The 23,513-nt window shown below is 44.1% G+C and overlaps 1 protein-coding gene across 1 annotated transcript in view; it reads left to right on the top strand.

Annotated features, from left to right (window-relative positions):
* Positions 1 to 23,513, top strand: part of LOC309546397 (multidrug and toxin extrusion protein 2-like) — a 167,737-nt gene that overhangs the window by 31,500 nt on the left and 112,724 nt on the right. Inside the window, exons 4-9 of the mRNA XM_082246056.1 lie at positions 1,050 to 1,198; positions 10,926 to 10,968; positions 13,051 to 13,095; positions 14,826 to 14,923; positions 20,420 to 20,517; positions 20,610 to 20,723. Of these exons, the coding sequence (XP_082102182.1) occupies positions 1,050 to 1,198; positions 10,926 to 10,968; positions 13,051 to 13,095; positions 14,826 to 14,923; positions 20,420 to 20,517; positions 20,610 to 20,723 (547 nt within the window). The remainder of the gene's footprint in view (positions 1 to 1,049; positions 1,199 to 10,925; positions 10,969 to 13,050; positions 13,096 to 14,825; positions 14,924 to 20,419; positions 20,518 to 20,609; positions 20,724 to 23,513) is intronic.

The following is a 23,513-nucleotide window of genomic DNA, read 5'->3' on the forward strand; positions in this document are numbered from 1 at the left end:
TGCCCAATTTGTTTTCTGCTACCTATGTTTAGTAAAAAAAATCGCAATAAGCGTATTTTGATTGGTTTGCGCAAAAGTTATTGCGTTTACTAACTAAGGGAAAGATTTCTGTCATTTTTGGTGTTTTTTTTTTAACGCGTAATGGCGGCGATCTGCGATTTTTTTTGCGGGACTGCGACATTGCGGCGGACAGATCGGACCCTTGACTGACATTTTTGACACTTTTGGGGGTACCAGTGACATTTCTACAGTAATCAGTGCTATATATATGCACTGTTACTGTAAAAATGACACTGGCAGGGAAGGGGTTAATTTTATTGGAGAGGGAGGGGTTAATGTATGCCTGGTGCTTACTGACGTGTGGGGGGGGGGTGACTGTGTGACAGAAGGACAGATCGGATGTCCAGCTATGCTGAACACTCCGATCTGTCAGTCCCTGTCACTATGGAGATCCGCCTGCTGTGTTTACATACAGCGGGCGGATCTCCAGACTCGATCCCCGACGATCGGGGCAGAGCAGCGGCAATCGCCGCTGCTCCTCCGCTGGCCCGACTCCCGCTGTGAATGAACACAGCGGGAGCGAGCCTCCGGCGGCGCGCGAGCGCCGCCCACAAGGGGCGGAGTCCAGCGACGTAGGTCTACGTCGCTGGACGGGATCGCGGCACTTTGCCGCAGTAGCCTCCATGTAAGCGGAGGTAAAGTGGTTAATATGGTGGAAAATCTAACCCTTCTTCACTTTATTAAAAAATATTAGACTTTATAGGATATATATATATATATATATATATATTTTTATTTTTTTTAATTTTTTTTTTAAGTTAAATAATCATATGATCTCATTTGTGAAAGCATCTTCACACTCTATCACACTATACAATACCCCCAGGGAATAATACATTCTTTCATAGAGAATAAGTGTCTTGTCTGTGTTTCCTGTTCTGTCAGATGATAACATCACTTGATTTGATCATGGCACAATTTTTTTTTTGTTTTTTGTTTTTTTTTTGTGAATTGTGGTTGTGAATCAATTTTTTACATACTCCTTTTAGACTTATGGGGGAAGAAATCTGAAGCGTGTGGGCATCGTTCTGCAGAGAGGAATTCTCATCCTAATGCTGTGTTGCTTTCCATGTTGGGCAATATTCATTAATACAGAGCAGGTGCTGCTGCTGTGCAAACAAAATCCAGATGTTGCCAGGTGAGAGGACCTTTGTTATATTGGATAGCATTATATCATATAATACGTACAGCTGCAGGATTAATCGTTAAAAAAATTGAAATCTCGCCCTCTCTGCTGCGGATCGATTGGTGCTCTGTGACTGGCAACCGGGTGGTGTTGCCAGAGCAGTGGGGGTTGTCCCTTGGCAGTGTTTTACACTTTTTTGTGGGGTCCCCCTGGGGACTCATGGAGTCTTTGGAGCACATCGCCCCACCTAATCCCCTCTCTGGGGCTGCGGGCCCTCCAAGTCCCATCCATCGATAAGTGCCCCCCGCCTTCCCCTGCCTCATCTGTCTCCTCAGATCGAGTGGGCTAAGCTTTTACACCGTGACCTGGAGGGAGAACAGCCCCCCCCCCCGCCTTTGCTGGGCTAAGCTTTTGCACCGTGACCTGGAGGGAGAACAGCCCCCCCGCCTTTGCTGAGCTGGCAGACCAGATGGTCCAGGGTCTGCAGTTTATCTGTGATGCCTCTTTGGATGCGGCTCCTCTGTTTCAGCAGTGGTCCTTTGGCCAGTCTTTTGGCTTAAATATCGTAAGGATCGTAATCTTTTTTCTAGGCAAAAAAAAATTGTAATAATTATTTTATCCAGAATCATGCAGCTCTAATAATACGTAACAAAATATTTGCAAAATAAATTCAAGCTTTTGAAAACATATTGGGTTTCTTCATCTGGCAGGCGTGATACAAGACTGAATATGAAATCCATGTATTTACAGGAAACCACATATAGGATACAATTTTTGCTATAGCAGAGCTTTCTTTTGGTGGTATTTGATTACCTCTGCGGTTTTTATTTTTTGCGATATAACCAAAGAAATTTTGAGGAAAAAAAGATTTTCTACTTATTATCAATATCCAATAAATGCATTTTTAAACAATGCAGGTTATGTGGGACTTTAAGTGAGACACCAGCAGGTAATGCCCAGTGTCTCCATCCCTGTATCAGAAAAAAAGAAAGTTGAAAAGGATTAAAAGAGGTGCATGGAAGCCAGCCAGCCCCCAGTCTGATGTACTCACCCTCCAGTCTGCCACCAACCAAGTAGACCTGTCTCATGATATAAATAAAGAACAGGGGTTTAGTTGACACGCATTTGCAAACGCATGTGTAAGCTGCAGGGCCACTACACGGCACCCTGTGTTACCTGCAGTCCTAACACTTTCTAATTTGAGTGTCTCCACAATGGAACCACATGGCTGCTAATGGATGGATGGGAGACAGGTGGGAGGGAGCAGCCCAAACCTCCCCCAACCCACCCCCATCCATAACTGGTCTAGTATATTTTCATTTTCAACTTCAGCTTCTCGGCCTTTTGGCTAAGATCAAGTGTAGTATCTGTTCTTATCAGTTGGTATGGAACCTGATGGTTAGTATCGGTGGGGGCCGAAATTAACCGGGGCGCTCTGGGCGTAACTGGAGGACCGGGAAGTAAGCCACACCAGAGAAAGCCGGATGGGTCCATTGCCTTCTGATTTGAATGGGTCCGCCCCTGTCAGTTTGAAGGGAGCGAGAAAGCCGGTTTCGCCAATTTTCCGGTTAGTACTGCTCCTGGATGTGATTGGTAAGGAATGGCGGATGGTGGTGGGGGGACCTTTCCTCCTCGGTTGAATCTGGCCTTGCAAAAGGCTTGTCCCCAGTTGAAGGCAGGTTCTCCCTAAGCTGTCAAAAGTTCTGATGCCTCCTGACAGGATAGGGCTACACTGGGTCTGGCCTCGGGCTGAGACCGAAAAAGCCTGTGGTGTACGTGCCCCTGGGGTGGCAGCCCAGGGGTGCCTTAATTCTCACTGGTGAGGGGCAGCTCACCTGAGTTTTTCGGCACCTTGGTCACTGCACCATCACACTTTTTCAGCACATGCCTCTTGGGGCGGGCCTTTTGGCCAGCACCAGAGGAATTTTTTATTCCTGGCCGGGGGGCCTGCCAAGGTCCTGCACTTTGGCACTACCCAGCACTTCTCCACTTCCCTTTTCCCCACTCTGTTTTTCTTTGTTGTGTGTCACGTTTGTCCCTTTTTGGTTGAGCACTTGCACGACTTGTACGGCGTAGGTCCTCGGGCCTGCCCTGAAAGTCTTGGGAGGGGGTGGATATGGCCTTCTGGCTTAGTTCGCCCTCTCTCATGGGGTCTCCCTTCGGGGGAGCCCCACCTAGTACTCGGGGTGGGCTGTTTCGGCAGTCCCCCTGAAGTGAGTACCTCGGTCCCTGTCAGGAGCTTCGCGCCCCGGGGGATCAGGGTCAGGGCCCTTCCTCTTCGGAGGAGGGCCATGTGTACGCTTGTGCACTTTTTTGTGTGTCTCACGTTTGCGTGTGTGCACTTTTTTATGCACCGGGTGTTAAGTCTTTTGAGTGTGTTTCACACACCACGGGCTTAAAAGAAAAAAAGTATATTTTCAACTTTCGTTTTTTATAAATGCATTTATTGCAATGATGTATGGCTCACGCATGCCATGGGTATATGTGGAATTACACCCCAAAATACATTCTGATGCGGAGTACGGAGATACCCCGTGTGAGACTTTTTTTGGCATTCTAGACGCGTACAGAATCCCGAAAACCAATCACTGCCTTCAGGCTTTCTAAGGGTGTAAATTGTTAATTTCACTCATCACTACCTATCACAGTTTCGGAGGCCATTAAATGGCAAGATAGCACAAACCCCCCCCCCCCCCATCCCCCAAATGACCCCTTTTTGGAAAGTAGACACCCTAGGCTATTTGCTGAGAGGCATGTTGAGTGTTTTGCAGATCTCACTTTTTGTCACAAAGTTTTGAAATTTGAAAAAAGAAAAAAAAAAATGCATTTTCCTTTTTTTTCCCCCTTAATTTTCCACAATAAATGTGAGCTGCAAAATACTCACCATGCATCTTAGCAAATACCTTGGGGTATCTAGTTTCCGAAAAGGGGTCATTTGGGGGGGGGGGGGGTTGTGCTATATTGGCATTTCATGGCCTCCAAAACTGTAATAGGTAGTGAGGAGTGAAATCAACAATTTACACCCTTAGCCTGAAGGCGGTGATTGGTTTTCGGAGGCCTGTACACGGCTAGACTGCCAAAAAGTCTCACATGTGGTATCTTTGTACTCAAGAAAAGCAGCAGAATGTATTTTGGGGTGTCATTTCACATATATTCATGGCATGTGTGAGCAATATATCATTTAGTAATAACTTTGTGTAAAAAAATAAAAAAAATTAATAAAATAATAATTTTCCCGAAACTTGTGGCAAAATATAAAATATTCCATGGACTCACCATGCCTCTCAGCAAATAGCTTGGAGTGTCTAATTTGCAAAATGGGCTAATTTGGGGGGTGGGTTGTGCTATCTTTTCAGGGTCTCTGAAACCGTGATAGATAGTGAGGAAGTAAAATTATGCAATTTATGCCCTTAGAAAGCCTGAAGATGGTGATTTGGTTTTCGGGGTCCTGTACACAGCTAGGCTCCCAAGAAGTCTCACACATGTGGTATCCCTGTACTCAGGAGAAGCAGCAGAATGTATTTTGGGGTGTCATTTCACATATACCCATGGCCTGTGTGACCAATATATAATTTAGTGACAACTTTGTGTAAAAAAAAAAAATGTGGCAAAATATTCCATGGACTCAACATGCCTCTCAGTAAAATAGCTTGGGGTGTCTACTTTCCAAAAAGGGGTAATTTGTGGGGTGTTTGAACTGTCCTGGCTATTTATGCCCAATATTAGAGGCTTATACCACACATCATCCACTCTTCTAACCACTTGAAGACCAAGCCTTTTCTGTGACTTTCTGTTTACATGAAGAGAATTTTTTTTTTTTTTACTAGACAATTAATTTGAATCCCCAATACATATATATATATATATATATATATATATATATATATATATATATATATATATATAATTTTTTTTTTTTAAAGCAGAGGCCCAACAGAACAAAATGGTGGGTTTTGCAATTTTTTTTTTACACTGTATTTGCGCATAGATTTCCAAACGCAATTTTTGCGGGGAAGAAAAAAAAGTTTTTAAATTGAATGCACAGATACACTATAATTTTCCTAATTGTTTGGTAAAATGTAAAAAATTACTGAGTACATAGATACCAAACATGATATGCTTTAAAATGCCCTTAAAGCATCTGTCCACACCAAGATTGGTGTGATAAGATGCTTTCCCAATTTCTCAAAGGCGCTGTTTATATTTGGTGAAACTGAGGTCATGAAATGCTCGTAGCTTCTGGTATCTTAGACCATAGAGATGATTGGAGCCATTCTCGTCCCCAATCAGCTCTATGGTCAGATGATGGAACCACCGGCTGCAGTCTCGGGTTACCCGGTGGGACAGGAGAGTCCGAGGAAAACCGTGAAAGGCGGGGGGAGGAGTCCCCTCCCACTGCTTGTAAAAAGCAGTCTAGTGGCTAATTATCCGCTAGGATTGCTTTTACATGTAAGCCGACCGCTGGCTGTAAAAAAAATGATACCAAGATGATGCCTAAATCTGCAGGCATCATCCTGGTATGACTACTCAAAGTCCAGCGACGTGCTGGTCCTTGTTGGTCATATATTGTACGGTTCTTTTTTTTTTCATGCAGCCCATGGGCTGAAGGAGAAATAAAAAAAGGAACATAGCAGATTCCTCCATTCGCATTGATAAACCTGGATGAAGAAATAACTGCAGTGGTGAAATCCCCACCTTCAGCGCTGCCATAATAGATTTCCATATATGCTGGGAGCAAACGCTGTTGCTGTCAGAATATATAAATCAGTGCCGCAGCTGATGGGTGTACCTGCAAGGCAAACAATGGTTAACAATAAAACCATAACAATAAAACATTACATTATAATAGCACAGAATGGTGGTATCTGAAAAGCAAAAAATGGTTAACAATGAAAAACAGGAACAATAAAACATTACAGTATAAAACTATATTAAAAAGTACAGTAAAAGTAGAGTAAGAACAGAAAATAAACTCAATAAAACAACTTTGGCTTTATTTTTTTAATTTTTTTTTATTTTTTTAACTTTAAAACGTTCCAAGTTAGGGTCTCTCAAAATGTGATCGCCATCTAACATCTTTTGAGACCCTGTGTAAGTGTGCCGTGCTGTACCCTATACTAATAATCTACTAGTGTGTGGTAGCGACAGAAATGGTCCCTGATGCAGCAAGCAGGTTGGCTAGGGCAGGAGGGACAAAAATAGCTGGTGTCACGCCTATATCTGCGTTTTAGACAGACACAATATCTTCTTTGGGGGTGTCTTTGGGTAGAGGTACTTGGGAGGACATTTGGAACATGCCTCTCATGCAGCCGACTCACTGCAGCTTGACTGTGACTTTTGGCGACAGCACCTTCTGGATACAGAAAGGCTGTGATGATCTCTTCCTGGAATTTTAGGAAGGATCCACTTCTTCCTGACGCTTTGTATAGCACATAAGCATTCAACAGAGCCAATTGAAATAGGTATACAGACACTTTTTTTTTTAACCAGCGTCTGGCCTTACGGGCAATTAAGTTCGGCACCATCATCTGGTCCTTGAAGTCCACCCCTCCCATGTTAAGGTTGTATTTATACTGTATAAAGCAGTGGATTTGTTAAGCATAAAGCCAGCTTGGTCTGCATGAACGATATCCGCAATTACTTTAAGCCTCCGAGCCAGTACTTTAGCCAAATTTTTTTATGCCAGCATGTAAACAGGAAATGGGCCTATAGGTATTATACTTCGTAGCTGGCTTACCAGGCTTCAAAAGCAAAATACTAGCACTGTTCATGGAAGGCGTTACCATCCATGCTTATGGGCCTCATTGAATATGTTCAACAGCTTAGTAAAAGGATATCAGTGTGTTGTTGGAATACCTCCATTGGCAGCCCATCATCCCCAGGTGCTTTTGGAGTTGGGAAAAGAGCTGGTTGCCTCCCGGATCTCCTCTGAAGTAAGAGGAGCATTCAGACTTGCTCTATGCGTGTCTGACAGGGTGGGTATATTGATAGGCTGTAAATAACTTGATAGGGCCTCTGGGGTATAGGAGACCTTAGATGCATAGAGATCCAAGTAGAATTTTACTAGTTCTGCCATAACTGTTTCCGGGGAATTGGGATAGCTTTAGTGCACCAATCATCGGAGCCGCTGGGCGTACTTTAACTATTTTTGCAAGCAGGCGACCAGTCTGTTCCCCCTCTTCATAAAAGATTACCTTGGAAAAAACCTACTTTTTTTTGGGCTTTGGAGTTAATCAATGTTGTGTCAGGGCATCCTGTGCAAGGAGCCAAGCTGACTGGGCCTCGTCTGTGCGTTATCCTGAAAGAAACGAACCATGTTTTGTCCAATCCCAGCGCCCTCCGATATCAGTTTCTGCCAAAAAAATTCAGCATATCAAAGGCGAGTGGTTAGACACCCCTCTAGGAGCATACCCTATTTTCAAAATCAATCGATCGAGCTGAACCGAGACAAAGATCTATACGAGACAGTGACCCATATGTCTTAGAATAACAGGAGAATTGGACAGTTATAGGGTACGTTTCTCTCCCTACAGCCACCCATTTTACCTCTTCCATAAATAGTTGCAGTGGTCTGCCCTTTATATTGAGGAACCTAAATTTGTGGGGGAGATGTCTTTCTAGGGTAGAATTTAGGGCATTATTAAAATCACCTAGGCTTATCTAAAGTGAAGACCAACAAGTCCTGCAGCACTGAAATGGGAAAAGGGTTGAGGTATGTAAACCACAGCTATGATACATACTGAAGAAAACAATTTACAATCTAAAAATTATGTATTGCCCCTCAGAATCAGATATTGCAGCTAGTTCATGAAAATGAAGAGATTTGTGTAGAAGGACACACCCCCCCTGGAGTATGAAGTATGCGTGGCATGATCTATCTTTTGTGCCCAGGAATACTTTACACAGCTAAGTCTCTGGTGTGAGATGGGTCTCTTGGAGGCCTATTATTGAAGGATGGTACTTACGGAGGACCGTACTCACCATCACCCTCTTTAAAGGATTGTATAGTTCCCTAACATTCCAGGTAACCAGAGGTACCGTATGTCCATCATGCGACTAATGATAGGATCTTATGCGATGTGGCAAGTGAGATGCATCTGCATCTCATACTACTAAAGTACCTGCTTAGGCCTAGTAAGTATTGTAAATGAACAAGATGGCTCCAAAAGTGCAGAAAACAAAGTCTCATAAAAAATACCAAAGATTAACTGAGGAAAAACCTGGCCGAGATGGTTGAGAGACCGTTCTTCCCGGCTATGGGTATCAATTAAACAAAGCCATAACTTATAGTGGTGCCTTTCAGGCAAAGCTTTCCAACAGATAACACCTATCAGGTGCTTTCGCATTTGGTGGTGAGGTATCTCGCAGAGAGCTTTTAACGATCCCTTACGAGGGGATGCCTCCATTTGAGCTTATCGGTAAACATAGCAACACTTTAGTGACTCCGGTAAAAGTGCAGCGCCCTTCAGAACCAATGAATTAAAAGTATGTGCACATTTGTTAAGGAAGAACAAGAAAATAGTCTTAGATTTCAGCGTTGTCTCAGTGCCGAGCAAGAAGAGAGGGCTCAATGACATCCAGCCAGTCTGCAGCTTCCCCGGCTGAGTTGAAAAAGTGTGCCTGACCCCTGGCTGTAATCCGTAGCCGTGCAGGGTAGAGCATTGTATATGGCAAATTAAGGTGTTGGAGACGTTGCTTGACATCCTGGAATTTGGCCTGCTTCCTCTGCACCTCAGCCGAGAAATCCGGATAAAATAAGACTCTGATGCCATTGTTGTGTATGGTGGATTTCTCCCTTGCTAGCCTTTAGAATTTTCTCTGTCGTGGTAGTGTTCTAGCCACGCCAGGACTGGCCTAGGTGCGTTGCCTGGGAGAGCCCTAGCAGGAACACGATGCGCCCTTTCAACAGCGAACAGTGGGGTAAGGGCTTCTTTCCCAAATAGATCCAGTAGCCATTTCTCAACTAATTCTGTGGGGTCACGTCCCTCAACCTCTTCTGGCAGCCCCACTATGCGAACATTGTTTACACTAAGACGATTTTCAATATCATCCATTTTGTCACTTGTGGCAGTGGCTATGCGGGCGGCTGTGCGGGTTTCAGCAATCAGTGGAGGTATTTCCTCAGGGTCACTGATGCGGCCTTTAGCAGCAGCAGTTCTTATATCTTCTTGAGGTCTTGTCGCAGCAGCAACACCTCTTCTGTCAGCCTCCCTAAACGCTCTTTGACTGAGTTAACTGAAGCAGTGCAATGCTGTACAGCTTGAAAAATTTGACTTGGGATAGGTTGTACTTCTCCCTCTATCATATCTGCAGTATCTGTCTGCTGATCACTGTCAGAGAAAGACATGGTGTTAAGCTCAGTCCCATGCTGTGTCTCTATATACTGGGATGGGTAAGCTTCTTCCTCCTGGGCTGCAGAAGTGCCTTGCCCCTCTTGGGGGCATCTTTTTTTTTTTTTTTTATGACAGTTACCCACTTTGCTGCCTGTGTCTTAGTGCTTCTCAGAGCCTCGTGGTGTTCATTTTGGGCAGTGCATGTTGAATGTCCAGGGCTGTTCCTTCTCCCTTGCCTCCTTGGGTCATCATAGCTCTGATCTGGTCAGGAGTGTTGTTGATAGATTCCTCTGGCTGCGCTGAAGAATATACCTATATCGCCAGGACAAAGTCCAGATCATTAGCAGGATATTAGTCGGGAGCTCTGTGAGGCTGTTCGACTCACATTCCCAGCCTGGCCACGCCCACCTCAGATATAAAATATGAACAAAGCATATCCCTCTATATTGTGAACTTGTCTCAGTCCAGAACACTAAATGCCATTTCTCTCTGCAGTCTTGTTGCTTTGCTTTCAGCATGAATCACTTCTGACAAGTTTTCCTGACACCAAAGGGAAAAAAGGTGATGGGAGGGAGCTCCAGCTGATTGGAGCACTGTTTCTGTGAGCTATGTGAAGGAGGGGGAGGGGGGGCAGTATCCCTTCCCTCCCCTCCAATCAGCTCTCAGAGCCCTGCAGAGTTTAAATTCAGCTCTCTGCCCCTTTTCTCTGACATTTCAGACACGCTTCATAAATTCTGGACTTTGAACAGATGGGGAGAAGACTGCTGATAAACAGGTACAACTTATGTAGGAGGATTTGTTTGATGTGTGTATCACTTGGAGCCAGTCACTTCTCTGGGTATGTGTAAGGGTTTACAACCACTTTAATGTTTTCTAAATATCTATAAATTCAGATAAGTAGAACTTGCTACAGCTACAGACCCCCGATGATCAAGGAGAGATGAGGGTACTCTTGTAAAGAATGGTGACCAGTCCTAGACAGCAGCAGAAAGGTAACGCTCAAGGCAGCACTTTGGTGAGAAGCAATTATAAAGAATCAGAAGAAAAAAGGCACCTCTTAGTGCAGTATTTACAATTGCCTTGTGTTATAAATTTTAAATACTGCACTCAGAGGTGCTTTTTTTTTTTTTTTGCTTCTTAGACCCCCGATGATCACTTGGGGGAAAAGGCAGGAATGGACTCATTTGTAGTAATCCAGAAAAATGTACCAATGAATAGCCATTATGTAGGAAGTAATAAAAGTTAATTTTTTTTCAAACCTTGTAGGAGAGAACGTCACTGAGGTTGTTATCACATGATTGCAGGAATAACCTCTGTAACTTTTGACTTTGCTCTGCATGTATTGTTAGATTCCTAACTAATGAAATCATAGATTTACCATGTAGTGTCCTTTTTATATTTTATAGGTTAACCCAGAAATATGTGATCATTTTCATCCCTGCTCTTCCTGTAAGTTTTTTTTTTTTTTTTTTTGTTTTTTTTTGGTTTTTTGTTTTTTGTATATTATTTATTGGTGTTGGAGACTGACATGTATACAGATAATAGCAAACCATGTAAAATCAAATTTCTTTTTTTTAATGGCTTACCGAAGAAGAGTGAATGAGCCAACACATTTCAGGGGTTCATGATGGTAGACTGAGAGAGAGTGAGTGGGCAGAAAATTTGTCTAGCAATCCAGGGGTTCAAATTTGACAGCACAAGGTCTGCTCCAGTGGCTGGTTTAGCAGACCCCATGGAATACCTGAAATGCTGGTTTTATATGATTACGAACAATGATCTCAATTTTATCTGGACTGTCAACCATACTCTGGCTTAGATGGGTTAACATGTCGGCTGTGTCAGCGTTGTGCGAGCGCCGCTGCGGGGGCTTCATTCTAAGGTAAGTATTTCAGAATGAGCTAGTATGTGGGTGGCACAGTGGTTTAGTGGTTAGTGCTTTCGCCTAGCGGCAAAAGGGTCGCTGGTTCAAATCCAAACCATGACACTACCTGCCTGTATGTTCTCCTTGTGCCTGCGTTGGTTTCCTCCCTTACTGCAAAGACCTGCTGGTACGTTAATTGGCTCCTGTCTAAATTGGCCCTAGTATGTGTATAGATGACTGTGAGTTAGGGACCTTAGATTGTAAGCTTCTTTAGTGTAGGGACTGATGTGCATGTACAATATATATGTAAAGCGCTTCGTACATTGACGGCGCTATATAAGTACCTGAAATAAATATGCGATGCATACTAGCTCTTTATGCCTTTTTGTCTTTCAGATTTTTTTATTTTTTTTTCGGAGGTTTACAACCGCTTTAAGGAGATTTGCTTTCTCTATCCCTGAAAGCACAAACAAATACCCATTTTTAGTACAGTGAGGGGTGGTTACAATGTTTTTTTGCAAAGGTTTACCTTTAAGGCCCAATGACAACTACTGTTACTAGTGCAGTTCTTATAGGGTCGGAAATATGGGGTTACAAACACAAATAACTCTATCCAAAGCAAAAAAAAAAAAAAAAGTTGGAATTTAGTTGTTAAAAAGGTAACCAAATTCACATGGATGGCCAAAAATGTTCTCTAGTATATTGAATTGTTAAGCTGTTATCACAAGTAACATCTCTTACTCAGGTCACTTCCTTGGATCGATCTTGTAACCTGTGTTTAAACTAAAGACACATTTTTTAACTTTGTTAAAAAAGGATCTTTGAAAACCTTGTTGTTAAAGTCCAAAACCGCTTCACACAAATAGATGTACCTGCATGTTTTCGTAACTCGGTGCTTTGACCAGGATCTTGGCTGCAGCAGTGTTCCTGGTATCATTTTTTAGAGTACAGCAAAAGTGATCTGAGCAGCTATCGACATCCAAATCAATTTTACGGGGGTTGAAGGGGGTCCTCCACACCCCCTTGCAGTGCAAGGGTAACTGCTCGATTAATCGAGGGGAGAGTTTTTGCACTTTCGCTTACCTGATCCTCTATTTTCCCATCAAAATGTGCTCCCCCACGCTCTGGCAGTGGACTGTCCCTCGGCATCATCAAGTCCAATGCAGGGCAATTGACCCTGCATTGATTTTGATGACTTCAGGATCTTAGACCGCTGGGCCATAGGGAACAAGAAACTGCAGAGACTAGTCTAGTCCTAAACAAGCAGTTAACCCTTACAGCAGGATTTCTCAACCAGGATTCCGTGTAACCCTAGGGTTTCTCCTGAGGTTGCTTGGGGTTCCTTGAGCAATGGGCAATTTCTGCCTCTCAGATAAGTTCCCAATGACACCATTGTTCCTTTTAGCTGTTTGTAAGGGGGTAGTTCTTCCCAATGATCAGAGTAAGGAGCATTCTTCTCACCGACTGTCCCACTAATTTTTAATTTTTAGCAGGGGTTCTCCGAGACCAGAAATTTATTTCAAGGGTTCCTCTGTGTTGAAAAGGTTGAGAAAGGCTGCCTTACAGTAAAGGAGCAGTTATTTTTAGGTTTCCCAGAGTTGAGCCTTTAAATGTATTTTTTTTGTCTTGCTGCAGAGAGATTTGTTCTAAAATTAAAATTCTGTTTACAGGCAACTTTCCTTTACCAGCTGCAGACACGATATTTACAGAACCAGGTATGCCCCTATGATTTACCATGCTTTTTTAAAGTGCTTGACGGTTTACTTTTATCTATTTTTACTGGCCTCTCAGTGTGCCATCAAGGTAACCCCTATGAACAAATGAGAGCAAAGGTTCTAGCACTTTGCCACTGCTGACATGTAAAATTGCCGAACATGAAATTGTTTAATCTCTTCTGTTTTGTGAGCAGATGGCAGGTTCTGGCAGCATTTTTGTTGCTTCCTCTCCTTAAAGACAAGCCACACCATGATTGAGTGATGAGGTGAAGCCTGGTTGAAATGGATTGAGCCTTGTGCAATATATCCTGGGCTGCAAGCTGGTGTACTGTTGTCACCCCACACCATTCATGTGTGTGTTGCTGCAGCAATCCTGTGAAAATTCCCCACTGGCTTTACAGAAGCCACTGTGCATGCCATACTGTGCAGCAATCATTTAATAGAAGGCATACTGGACTTCTCTGTGCACTTTCCCACCAACTCATAAAAGGACAGTATACAGTACAGATGAATATAGAATGAATGACTTCTTCCTGTATGACAGTCACAGAGATGGTCTGCAGTATATCTGCCTGACATGCACTCTTCATTTTGTCGATCAATAGGGAGAGAGAGAGACAGAATTTTTTTTTTCCTTCCCAATAATTTTTATTAGTTTTTAGACACACATCTTTGGTACTGCTCTGGGACTTGGCTAACCCAGAATGGATATGGATCCTCTGTTCACCCTAATCTGGTCAGTCACTCTTCAGGTGTTTTTCCACCTTTGCAGCCATATAGGGGGTAAGACCTATTTTTATATTTATTACGTGTTCCATTCACATATTGAGTTTAAATATTTTTTATAGTTAGGCTGATCCCCTTTTTTTACTTGCTGAAAAATTGTACTTGGCTTTCTCTTTCTATATGGGGGGTTTGTATCTGTCGTAATTAACCCTGTGTATACTGTGCTAACAGATCCTATTATGAGTTGTAAACATTGTCTAACAAAGGGCTAAAGATCTCAAGGCGTGGGTGTTACTTTGTATGTTAATACAATTTTAAACCTGTCCCTAAATCTGTTTCCCACTTGCTCACTGCACGGTATTCTGAAAAATACAAACTTTTTGAGAGTGTATAATTCTGCTTCAGAGAAACAACTATAAAGGTAAAAATGTCTAAATTGTTTTAAGGTATGCTGTGTGAAAAGGAAAACCTAATAAACATGCTCTGGGGATTTCTCAAGTTTGACTGCAAAGGTGGAAATGCACTTTAGAGTCACTTAGTCCTGCAAGATGGCATGGTCAAACTGCTGATCTCATTTTTCTCCTCTGTAGGGAAGCCTAGTCATGGCAAATGTGTTTTTGCACAGAGATGGCGGGTGCAGGTCATCGAGGGGGCCTGCCCTGATGCCGGGAGGAGCTGCTTAAAAAAACAAAACAAGCCTAGCTTGTGACTGGATAGTAAAATCGAAGTACACTGGTTAGGCTACCTTCTTTTGGCAAAGTCTCTTTTAGATTGACAGCACTGTGCATTGCAGTAAAACCTGAATAGCTTACAGCATGCTTCTTCCTCTGTGCTCTTTTTTGACTAATTCTGTGCAGTGGAGTGCAGGATGCTAATATAAAGACACGTTAAATATTTAAGGCTACATATCCTGGTTTATTGTCGGTGTTTAAATCTGTTTATAGTTCTAACTACTACTGTTCCATGGTATTTACTTTGAAGTTTGTTTTTATCTTTAATTCCAGAATATAATATGGCCACAGGTTATAACTGGTTTTGCAGTAAACCTCATTAATGTTGCTGTTAATGCCACCTTTATGTATGGTTTGAAGCTTGGAGTTGAGTAAGTATGTTTTATTTTCATAATTATACTGTATATTTTATGTTAAATCTATTTCAATATGTACATGAAACATGTACGAAATGTCTGTCAGGCAAATAAGTACAAAGATGAAAAGAACAAGCTTATAAGAGCATAGGATATCCTAAAAAATCCAGTTAAAGACTATTTTGACCCAAAATGTCATATTCCTGAAATGTCTGCTGTACCATGTAATTGTATGAAAAAGTATCCTGTTCTATGTGTTGTTTCTTTTGTGTGAAATACAATGTGCTTTCCAGTCCCTCTGCTTTCTTATTAAAAACTGACCACACTAGGCAGACATGCACAGCATGGTCAGTTTCCTAGTTGTGCTGGGAACTCGGCCTGCTCTCCTCCAATGATTCGAATTTTGCTCTCCTGATCCCCCCTCCCCCCCTGCAGAACCATTCAACTGGGTATGGGAGGGCCACGTGACAGTCTCAGTGGGCCCATTCCTAGTTAGAGAATTTGGCATGAGTAGTGTGCGCACCCTTTGGTGCCACCAAAGTTGGGGGACCTCCATACTTATGTAAAAAGTAAATCCCAGACCCTACAGGGAGGGCTGTTGAGAAGGGACTTTATACAGTGGGGAAAATAATTAGTTGACCCCCCTGCGGATTCTGTAAGTTTGCCCACCTACAAAAATGAAGGGTATGTAATTTTTATACCTTTAATTTAGGTGTATTTTAAATGGTAGAGACAGAATATCAACCAAAAATCCAGAAAAAAAACACATGATACAAACGTTATAAATTGAGTTGCAGTTCAGTGAGTAAAATAAGTATTTGATCCCCAAGCAAAACATTACTTAGTACTTGGTGGAGAAACCCTTGTTGGCGAGCACAGTGACCAGGTTTGCCCACCTCTCAGGAGGGATTTTGGTCCACTCTTCTTTACAGATCGTCTCTAAATCCTTAGGGTTTCTTGGCAACTCTAAGTTTCGGCTCCCTCCATAAATTTTCTATAGGATTAAGGTCTGGAGACTGGCTAGGCCACTCCATGACCCTAATGTGCTGCTTCTTGAGCCACTCCTTTGTTACCTTTGCGGTATGTTTTGGGTCATTGTCATGCTGGAAGACCCATCCATGACACATCTCCAGTGTTCTGGCTGAGGAAAGAAGGTTCTCATCCAAGATTTTACAATACATGGCCCCATCCATTGGCCCCTCAATGGGGCAAAGCCGGTCTTTACCCTTTGCAGAGAAACAGCCCCAAAGCATAATGTTTCCATCTCTGTGCTTGACTGTAGGGATGATGTTCTTAGGTCATAGTCCGCATTTTCTTCCTCCAAACATAGCGAGTCCCCCTCCTCAAGAAGGCACATGTACAGTCATGCCAATGAACATTTAAATGATTCGGAGAAGTATTGGGAGAAAGTGCTGTGGTCATATGAGACCAAAATTGAGCTCTTTGGCATTAATTTGACTCACTGTATTTGGAGGAAAAAAATACTGACTGTGACCCTAAGAACACCATCTCTACAGTCAAGCATGGAGGTGGAAACATGATGCTTTGGGGCTGCTTCTATGCTAAAGGTACAGGCCAATTTTGCCGCATTATAAGGATATAAAGTCAGTGGTGTGTCATCCATGGGTGCAGGGTGTTCACTGCACATGGGCCTGAAGGGGGGGGGCACTGTGCTCTTACACACACTGCACCCTTGGATGCTATCACTTGTGTAGCAGGATCTCCTGCACACCCGATCTACAGCAAAACAAGCAGGAGGGAGGCCGGTCCCAGAGAGAAGATAGGATTGGAGCCCTCCCCCACTAAGTATAAGTGCTCCTCATTTAAGCAGTGGGGAACCAAACTGCAGGTGGATGGCTAGATGATCCATGCAGAGTGCCCACCCTGCTGCCTGGATGGAGCTGAGTCCGACAGGAGGCAGCGGGGAGGAGAAGGGGGGAGTCGGGCATCGGAGGTGAAGAGGGCACAGGGTTGGGATGTGACCAGGGCATGGTATGGGAAGAAAGAGCACCTCCCCCGGGAACAGGCTAAATCTTTATTGAGAAGGGAACACTGTTCTCCTCCCCACTCAACGGGCCAACCTTCTTCCTCGGCCTCAGGGCACAATGTAATGATTCCCAAACTCCTCTGTTCCAGCCGACCAAATTCTTCCTTATCTCTCCTACTTGCTGCAACTATTAATCACTCCCCTCCTTCACCAAACTCCACTCTGCGGTCAGCTTGCTCTATCTTCAGGTCACTTTACCTTCTCTGTGAGGTCACTCTCACTTCCTCCAGCTCATGTCACCTCCACCCTCCATGTACACCTCTCTCTGTCTTCCTTGCAAAACCATGTAGTAAGTCAGCACTGATCCTCCTGTTTTTTTTTTTTTTTTTATCTCTTCATCTTCTGTCTTGTCTCCCCTCCATAAATCTGCAGGACATACATTCTGCAGCTTCCTGTCTCGGCATTCCACAAACCCATCTGTAGAACACCCTTTCAATCCCAGTTTACTTTTATCTCTACTAATTGTCCTATCACCATAATGCAGTCTAGCACATTCTCTCATGTCTCTCTGCCCCCCCTCCTGTGACACTGCGGCCCTTCTGTTCTGCTGCCCCTCCTTTTAACACTGGCCCTCTCCTGTCCCACTGCCCCCCCTCTGCTGTGACGCTATCCCCTCCTGTGGCGCTGCCCCCCTCCTGTCCCTCTGTCCACCTCCTATGACACTACACCCCCCCCCCCAACTGTCCCTCTGCCCCCAGGTTGGTCAGGAGACTATTGAGCCATAGGCTGCCGTGTTGACTGGCAGGGGCTGCCCCTCCCTCCACATGTCTTGTGTCTTCACCCGGCAGTGCAGAGGCTGCTCAGGGTGTCGGTGGTGAAGTCTGTACAAGGAGTCCAGGGATGGGGGAGGATCTATCTGCATGGGGAGTCCAGGGATCCGGTGAGTCCAGTGATGGGGAGGATCTGTCTGTCTGCACACATTACAATCTGTGTGGGGTCACATGACTACTCTATCACTAGTCCTGCCTTAGAGTGCCAGGATTGGAACACTCCCCTCCTGCACATACTACCCACCATAATACACACCACTCCCCTTTCTCGTACATACTACCCACCGCTGTGCACTCCGCTCTATACAAGTCCCTATTTAACATTGCCTCATTCTGCACTAGGTAAGTCACCTCAGACTCTATTAAACCACACCCCCTTTAAGCTACGCCCAATATTTAGCACAGTTTAAACCATGCCCACCCCTCGCCGTGGCGTGCTTTGCAAGTTTTAGTTTTCTTCAATGTCTAGGGCCCACTTTTGATCTTGCACACAGGCCCACTGATTACATGATACGCCCTGAAGTGTTGGTTCAGCTGCTGCAATAACAAAAATGTGTGTTCCTAAAAATTAAAACCATGTGATTCGTTGCTGTAAATCTTAACAAACTAAAAACACATTTTTGTATAATAAGCAATACTCCATGAACAGTAGGTGAAATATGAAGTAATAAAAAATAAATGAGGCTTAATACTCTCAATAATAATGTGAATACAAAGTTTTCTTAAGGAGGGAAGATACACTCTCAGTGCTATATACCAAAAAAAAAAAAAGTCCAATGATGTGAAACAAATCAGTGTTAAAACACAATATATATCTTCCAATGTTCTATCAATTGTCAATCCACTCAGTGAAATCTTAGTGTAGACAAAACTCCACCAAAGGTGTAATCCTTCGCCTCAGGCGATTGCACACATATAAAGATCCAGTTTGGGATTGAACACCCAACCCCTGTGCTGTAAATTAAAGAACTAATCCGGTGCTCCACCACAAAGTGAGTATAGGATGGACATGTACCTGTTGCATAGATCTATGATAGTTCTAGGAACGCTTGATCCCCAATCTAGGGGTACTCTAATGTATGAGCCGTCAATGGATGATCAGCAGTCTTCACCTTCAATGTACACATCAGTGGTGTCATCTCTCTTTTATAACAATTATCACAGAAGCTAGTAGGCTTATAGGATTCTGAAAACAGAGCTCAAAGCCACAAGTAGACTACCATAGCGTAGTAAGTATAATACAAGATGCTTTATAATACATTAATGCACTCACAAGTAAAACGCTTGTAACATTGCATCTGTCAGGGGTACCACATGCAGGCATCCAGCAAGGGTGATCAGATTAGTTGGCTGCACTTAAGGAATCAGGATCAGGACTGAATAAGGTTGAAATAAGTTGAATAAGCCAAATAATACACTCCAATACCAACACCAGTAAACCATAAACAAAGTAAATGAAAATAAATGTGACAGTGCAAACCCAAATAATAACCTAACTTACTATAGAAATGGAGGGAGCACACATGAGCAAGACAGGACAGGGGCAGGAGACAAGGGGAACAGGAAGTCAGGTACAGGAAGCAGGGTATAGGGAAGACTTGGGATCAGGATACGAGTTACAGGATCAGGATCAGGTTCAGGCTCAGGCTCAAATAGAGACACGACTTGCAGGTAAAATACTGAAGCCCTTAACCTCAGTGAAGGGCGGTCTTTTATTCCCCCAGCAGTCCACATCAGCTGCAGCCTAATTAAGTGTCCAGTACAGCTGCTGGGAGACACCCGCTGGTGGCCCACCAGAGTTACGTTCTTAGATTCCATGAACAACAGTGCCATCAGCAGGTGACCCAAATAATGACACCGATCCTGACCGCTTCTAAGTATGACAGCAGTTGCCTGACTTTTATTGTCAACATGATGAGGTCATGTGATTAGTGACGATACGCGTGGGGAGGAGCTGGGCGAGGACATGGACGAACACGGGGATTATATGGATGGAAAAATCGGCTGGGGTGAAGGCCTTGTGGGATCCCTGCACAGGTAAGTGTCCTAATATTAAAAGTCAGCAGCTACAGTATTTGTAGCTGCTGACTTTTATTTTTTTCTGAAGGAGCCTGGAGCTCCTCTTTATTGGTTAAATTAAACCTCTTTCTGAATATTGAGATGTACAGTATATACAAGTGATAAAACGGTGGTCACAACTGCAAATTCATGTTGATGTTGTAGAATGACATATTTTTTATGCAGCTTTTTTTTTATGCAGCTTTTGATATTGTGGCTGACAACATATTTACACTCCACTTGTTTTCTTGCAATTTCTTTAGGGCTCTTTCACACGGTCCGCCTCCGTAGGCGGATCCGTGCTGCTCAGTGGGGATCTATCCGCCGATCCCCGCTGAGTCGGCGGATGACAGCTCCGTCTCCGCTTGCAGTGCAGGATCGGATACGGATGGCAGCGGGTGTCAGCGGAGGTGTCTCCGCTGACACTTGCTGCCCCATAGAGCTGCATGGAGGATCCGATCAGATCCGCCTGAAAAACTGACAGGCGGATCTGATCGGATCGCCCGTGTGAAAGAGCCCTAACAGTTAATTCTTAGGGTTAATAGGCACACACGAGGTGCATATCTTAAATGTGTTTTGTAACATTATTCTGCTCTTTTTTGTATAGTTATAATGCTTTTTTTATTGATTTTATAGAGGATCAGCTTGGGCAACCACCTTATCTCAATTTGCAATGTCTGGTGTTCTATTTGCGTATATTGTTTTGAAAAAGCTACATGTATCAACTTGGGGAGGTATGTGAGTATGAAGAAAGTCCCTCAACTATATCTGGATAGTACTTTCAGTCAGTGTGCTGTATTTCATATTTTTATATTGTCTTCTTTAGGTTGGTCCATAGACTGTTTACAGGAATGGGGCTTATTTATGCGCTTGGCAATCCCCAGCATGCTTATGGTGTGCATCGAGTGGTGGAGCTTTGAGATTGGAGGCTTTTTGGCAGGTTGGTTGGAACCCTACCTTTTACTTAAACTGCTGTTTTCCCAGTAGCCATTTATACAGTGACTATGTAGCAGAAAAGTGCATATATTTTTAGCTGTCAGCAATGCACTATTCCTGGAGACAAAGGATAATTATATTAGTGAATATCCAATAATGAGGAATTAATGAAAGGAGAAACAGTGGCGTTGAGTCATTTGGCCCGGATCGGGCCAAAATGTGAGGCCACTGCTTTGCGGCCTACTCACGGCTGACGAAACTAGCTGTCCAAGCGACTGACCAAGCTGTCCGAATTGCTGATCAAGCTAACAGAGCTGTCGGCGGACTCGCGACCCACGCGGCTGGGTCTGACCTCAAATTTAGGCTGGCTGTCTGAGCTGTTGACCAGGCTGTTTGAGCTGGTGACTGGCTGCATTTTTTAGCTAAGCAGCCATTATTGTGTGGGTGAGGGTACTCTGCCTGCGTGTCTGCATCACGGCTTAGCATATAGCAAATCTACTGGGTCTGTGTGCATGCACTTGGGGTGCTCTGACGGTGAGGATGATTCCTCTTTTACTGCACATGCGAATGCAAAGGCGCTGGTGGATGCACTGAATGTATCGGTGCGGGTAATTTTAAATATTGGGATGCAGAGGCGCCGTTCCCCTTGGGGCCACAGTTCCCTAAAAAGCGGTGGAGGTTTTTTCCTTTTTTTCCACCTACTGTGACAAGTTTGTCGCGAGTCAGTGGGGTTGTTCTAAAGACAATATGGCGGTGCCTGAGTGTTTCAATAGTCGGTATCCCTTGAGGGGAGTCTCTGAGTACGTGGGCAGTCCCACCTGTGGGGGACTCTCAGGTCTCCAAGCTAAAAAAAAAACACCATAATTCCGATGGAGGAGTCTCCGGTTTTTAAAATATCCTTTTGACAGAAGAGCCGAGACTTTGGGCCGATTCGGTCCTTGGGCTTGTGTTCACCATAGCTTTGGTGTCCCTGACTTTCCCAAATGGGCAAAGTTTTTTTTTTTTTGCCCCAAGTTCTGAAAGGGGGAACCTGCCTTTGCGGAGTCGGCAGGCTTTTCGGTTATGGTTAATATACTGGTCTGCAGACCATGCTGTCTAGAAGACCTTATGTGATCTTCCCTTTGTGGGGAATCGCCTGTTCGGGGCCTCTCTGGAAAAACCTCCTCCGGAGGTTCCTTTGCGGACCCGGTCTGGAATTCCGAGAACGGATCTTTTCAAACCTGCAGACAATGCCTCTTCTGCCTGAAGGTGCGTCATCACCCGTGTTTGGGGTGGGGGAAGACGCTTCCTTCTTTGCTTCCTTCAGACCCATGGACCTCCCTGATTCAGATAGGTGGGTCCATAAGTTGATGGACCAGGCTACAAGATCGAGTCTTCGATCTTCTCCTTTAGTGCGCTTCTCTCCTTCCACCTGCGTTTATCCCCAGACCGCCTGTGTGGTCTCTTTGGGGCGGTGAAAAACTTGCTACTACAAGGGGTGATTGTTCCGGTCTCAGAATCGGAACGTTTGTTTCATGGCTTTTATTCAAACATGTTTGCAGAGCCTAGGAAGGAGAGTGTGGTTTGTCCAATTTTGGACCTTCAAGTTCTAAACTGTTTTGTGCGGGTGCAAATTTTTTGAATGGAGTCCATTCGTAAGGTAGTGGCATTCATACGTCACGGGGATCTTAACAAGGCTTAGTGCCGGTTCACACTTGTGCGGTTTGCGAGATCGCATGTAATTCGGAGCGCACTGCTCCTTTATTACATGCGATCTCATCTGCGGATGCGAGTTCAGCCATACACTTTGTATGGCTGAATTCGCAGCGCATCTGCAGCAAACGCGCACATGAGGCTTTTTTTGAGCCGCATCAGAATCGGATCGCACAGTGGTTCACACTTGTGTGATCCGATTCTGTGCGAACTTGCAGATCGCACTGCGATATGCGATCGCAACTGGGGGTGTCGTTAACTTTTAATTGACACCCCCTGCATATCGCATATGGCAGTGTGAACTGCCAGATGTGCGGATGCGATGCGGGAACACGCTGCATATTCGCAGCGTTCCCGCATCGCACAAGTGTGAACCGAGCCTTACCGTCTATTCCGGTATGTCGGTCATCCGCGCTTCCTTCGCTTGCCGTGGGCAAGAAGCATTGTCAAGAGGTCTCACCTCAGCCTCTCTGGCTTTCACGAGTGTTGGCCCCGGTGTTGACGTTGTGTCAGTGGGGGATTGTGGTACTGGAGTACCTGGGTGATCTTTTTTGGCGAGTAGAGTCTCTGACTATTCTGACAGACAACCGGGAGATTACTGTGTAGACTCTGTAGGACTTTGGTTGAAAATTAAATTTCTAGTTATTGGCTTTGGTTTCGTCCACCTAGTTGGACTATCTGGGTCTGTTCTGGACTCGGCCTCAGCCAGGGTGTTCCTCCCATGGGACGAGTTCCAAAATCTGTCCACTGAAGACCTCTGCAAGAGAGTTCCTTACTATGTGAAGCGAAGATCCACAGTCTCTAGACAATCTGATCCCGTTGAGTTGGGGTACAAGAAGGTCCCTGCTTTATTAGAAAAATTATATATATGAACACATGGTGTTCAAACAAATTTGGGACTTTATATGAGGTGTGACCAGTGTACACATAATGTTAATAATATACATATACATCCGCTGGTAAGCATATGGAAGCATATGGTTAGCATCACATGTTTAATAACGTATCAATAGCAGTTTAACATAGATACAATAAGTATACAAACAAAGTATGAGGGGACATAAAATGGTATACATTTGGATAATCATAATAAAACCATAAT

The sequence above is a fragment of the Pelophylax lessonae genome (assembly GCF_965119305.1).
Source record: "Pelophylax lessonae genome assembly, chromosome: 2".
Classification (NCBI taxonomy): domain Eukaryota; kingdom Metazoa; phylum Chordata; class Amphibia; order Anura; family Ranidae; genus Pelophylax; species Pelophylax lessonae.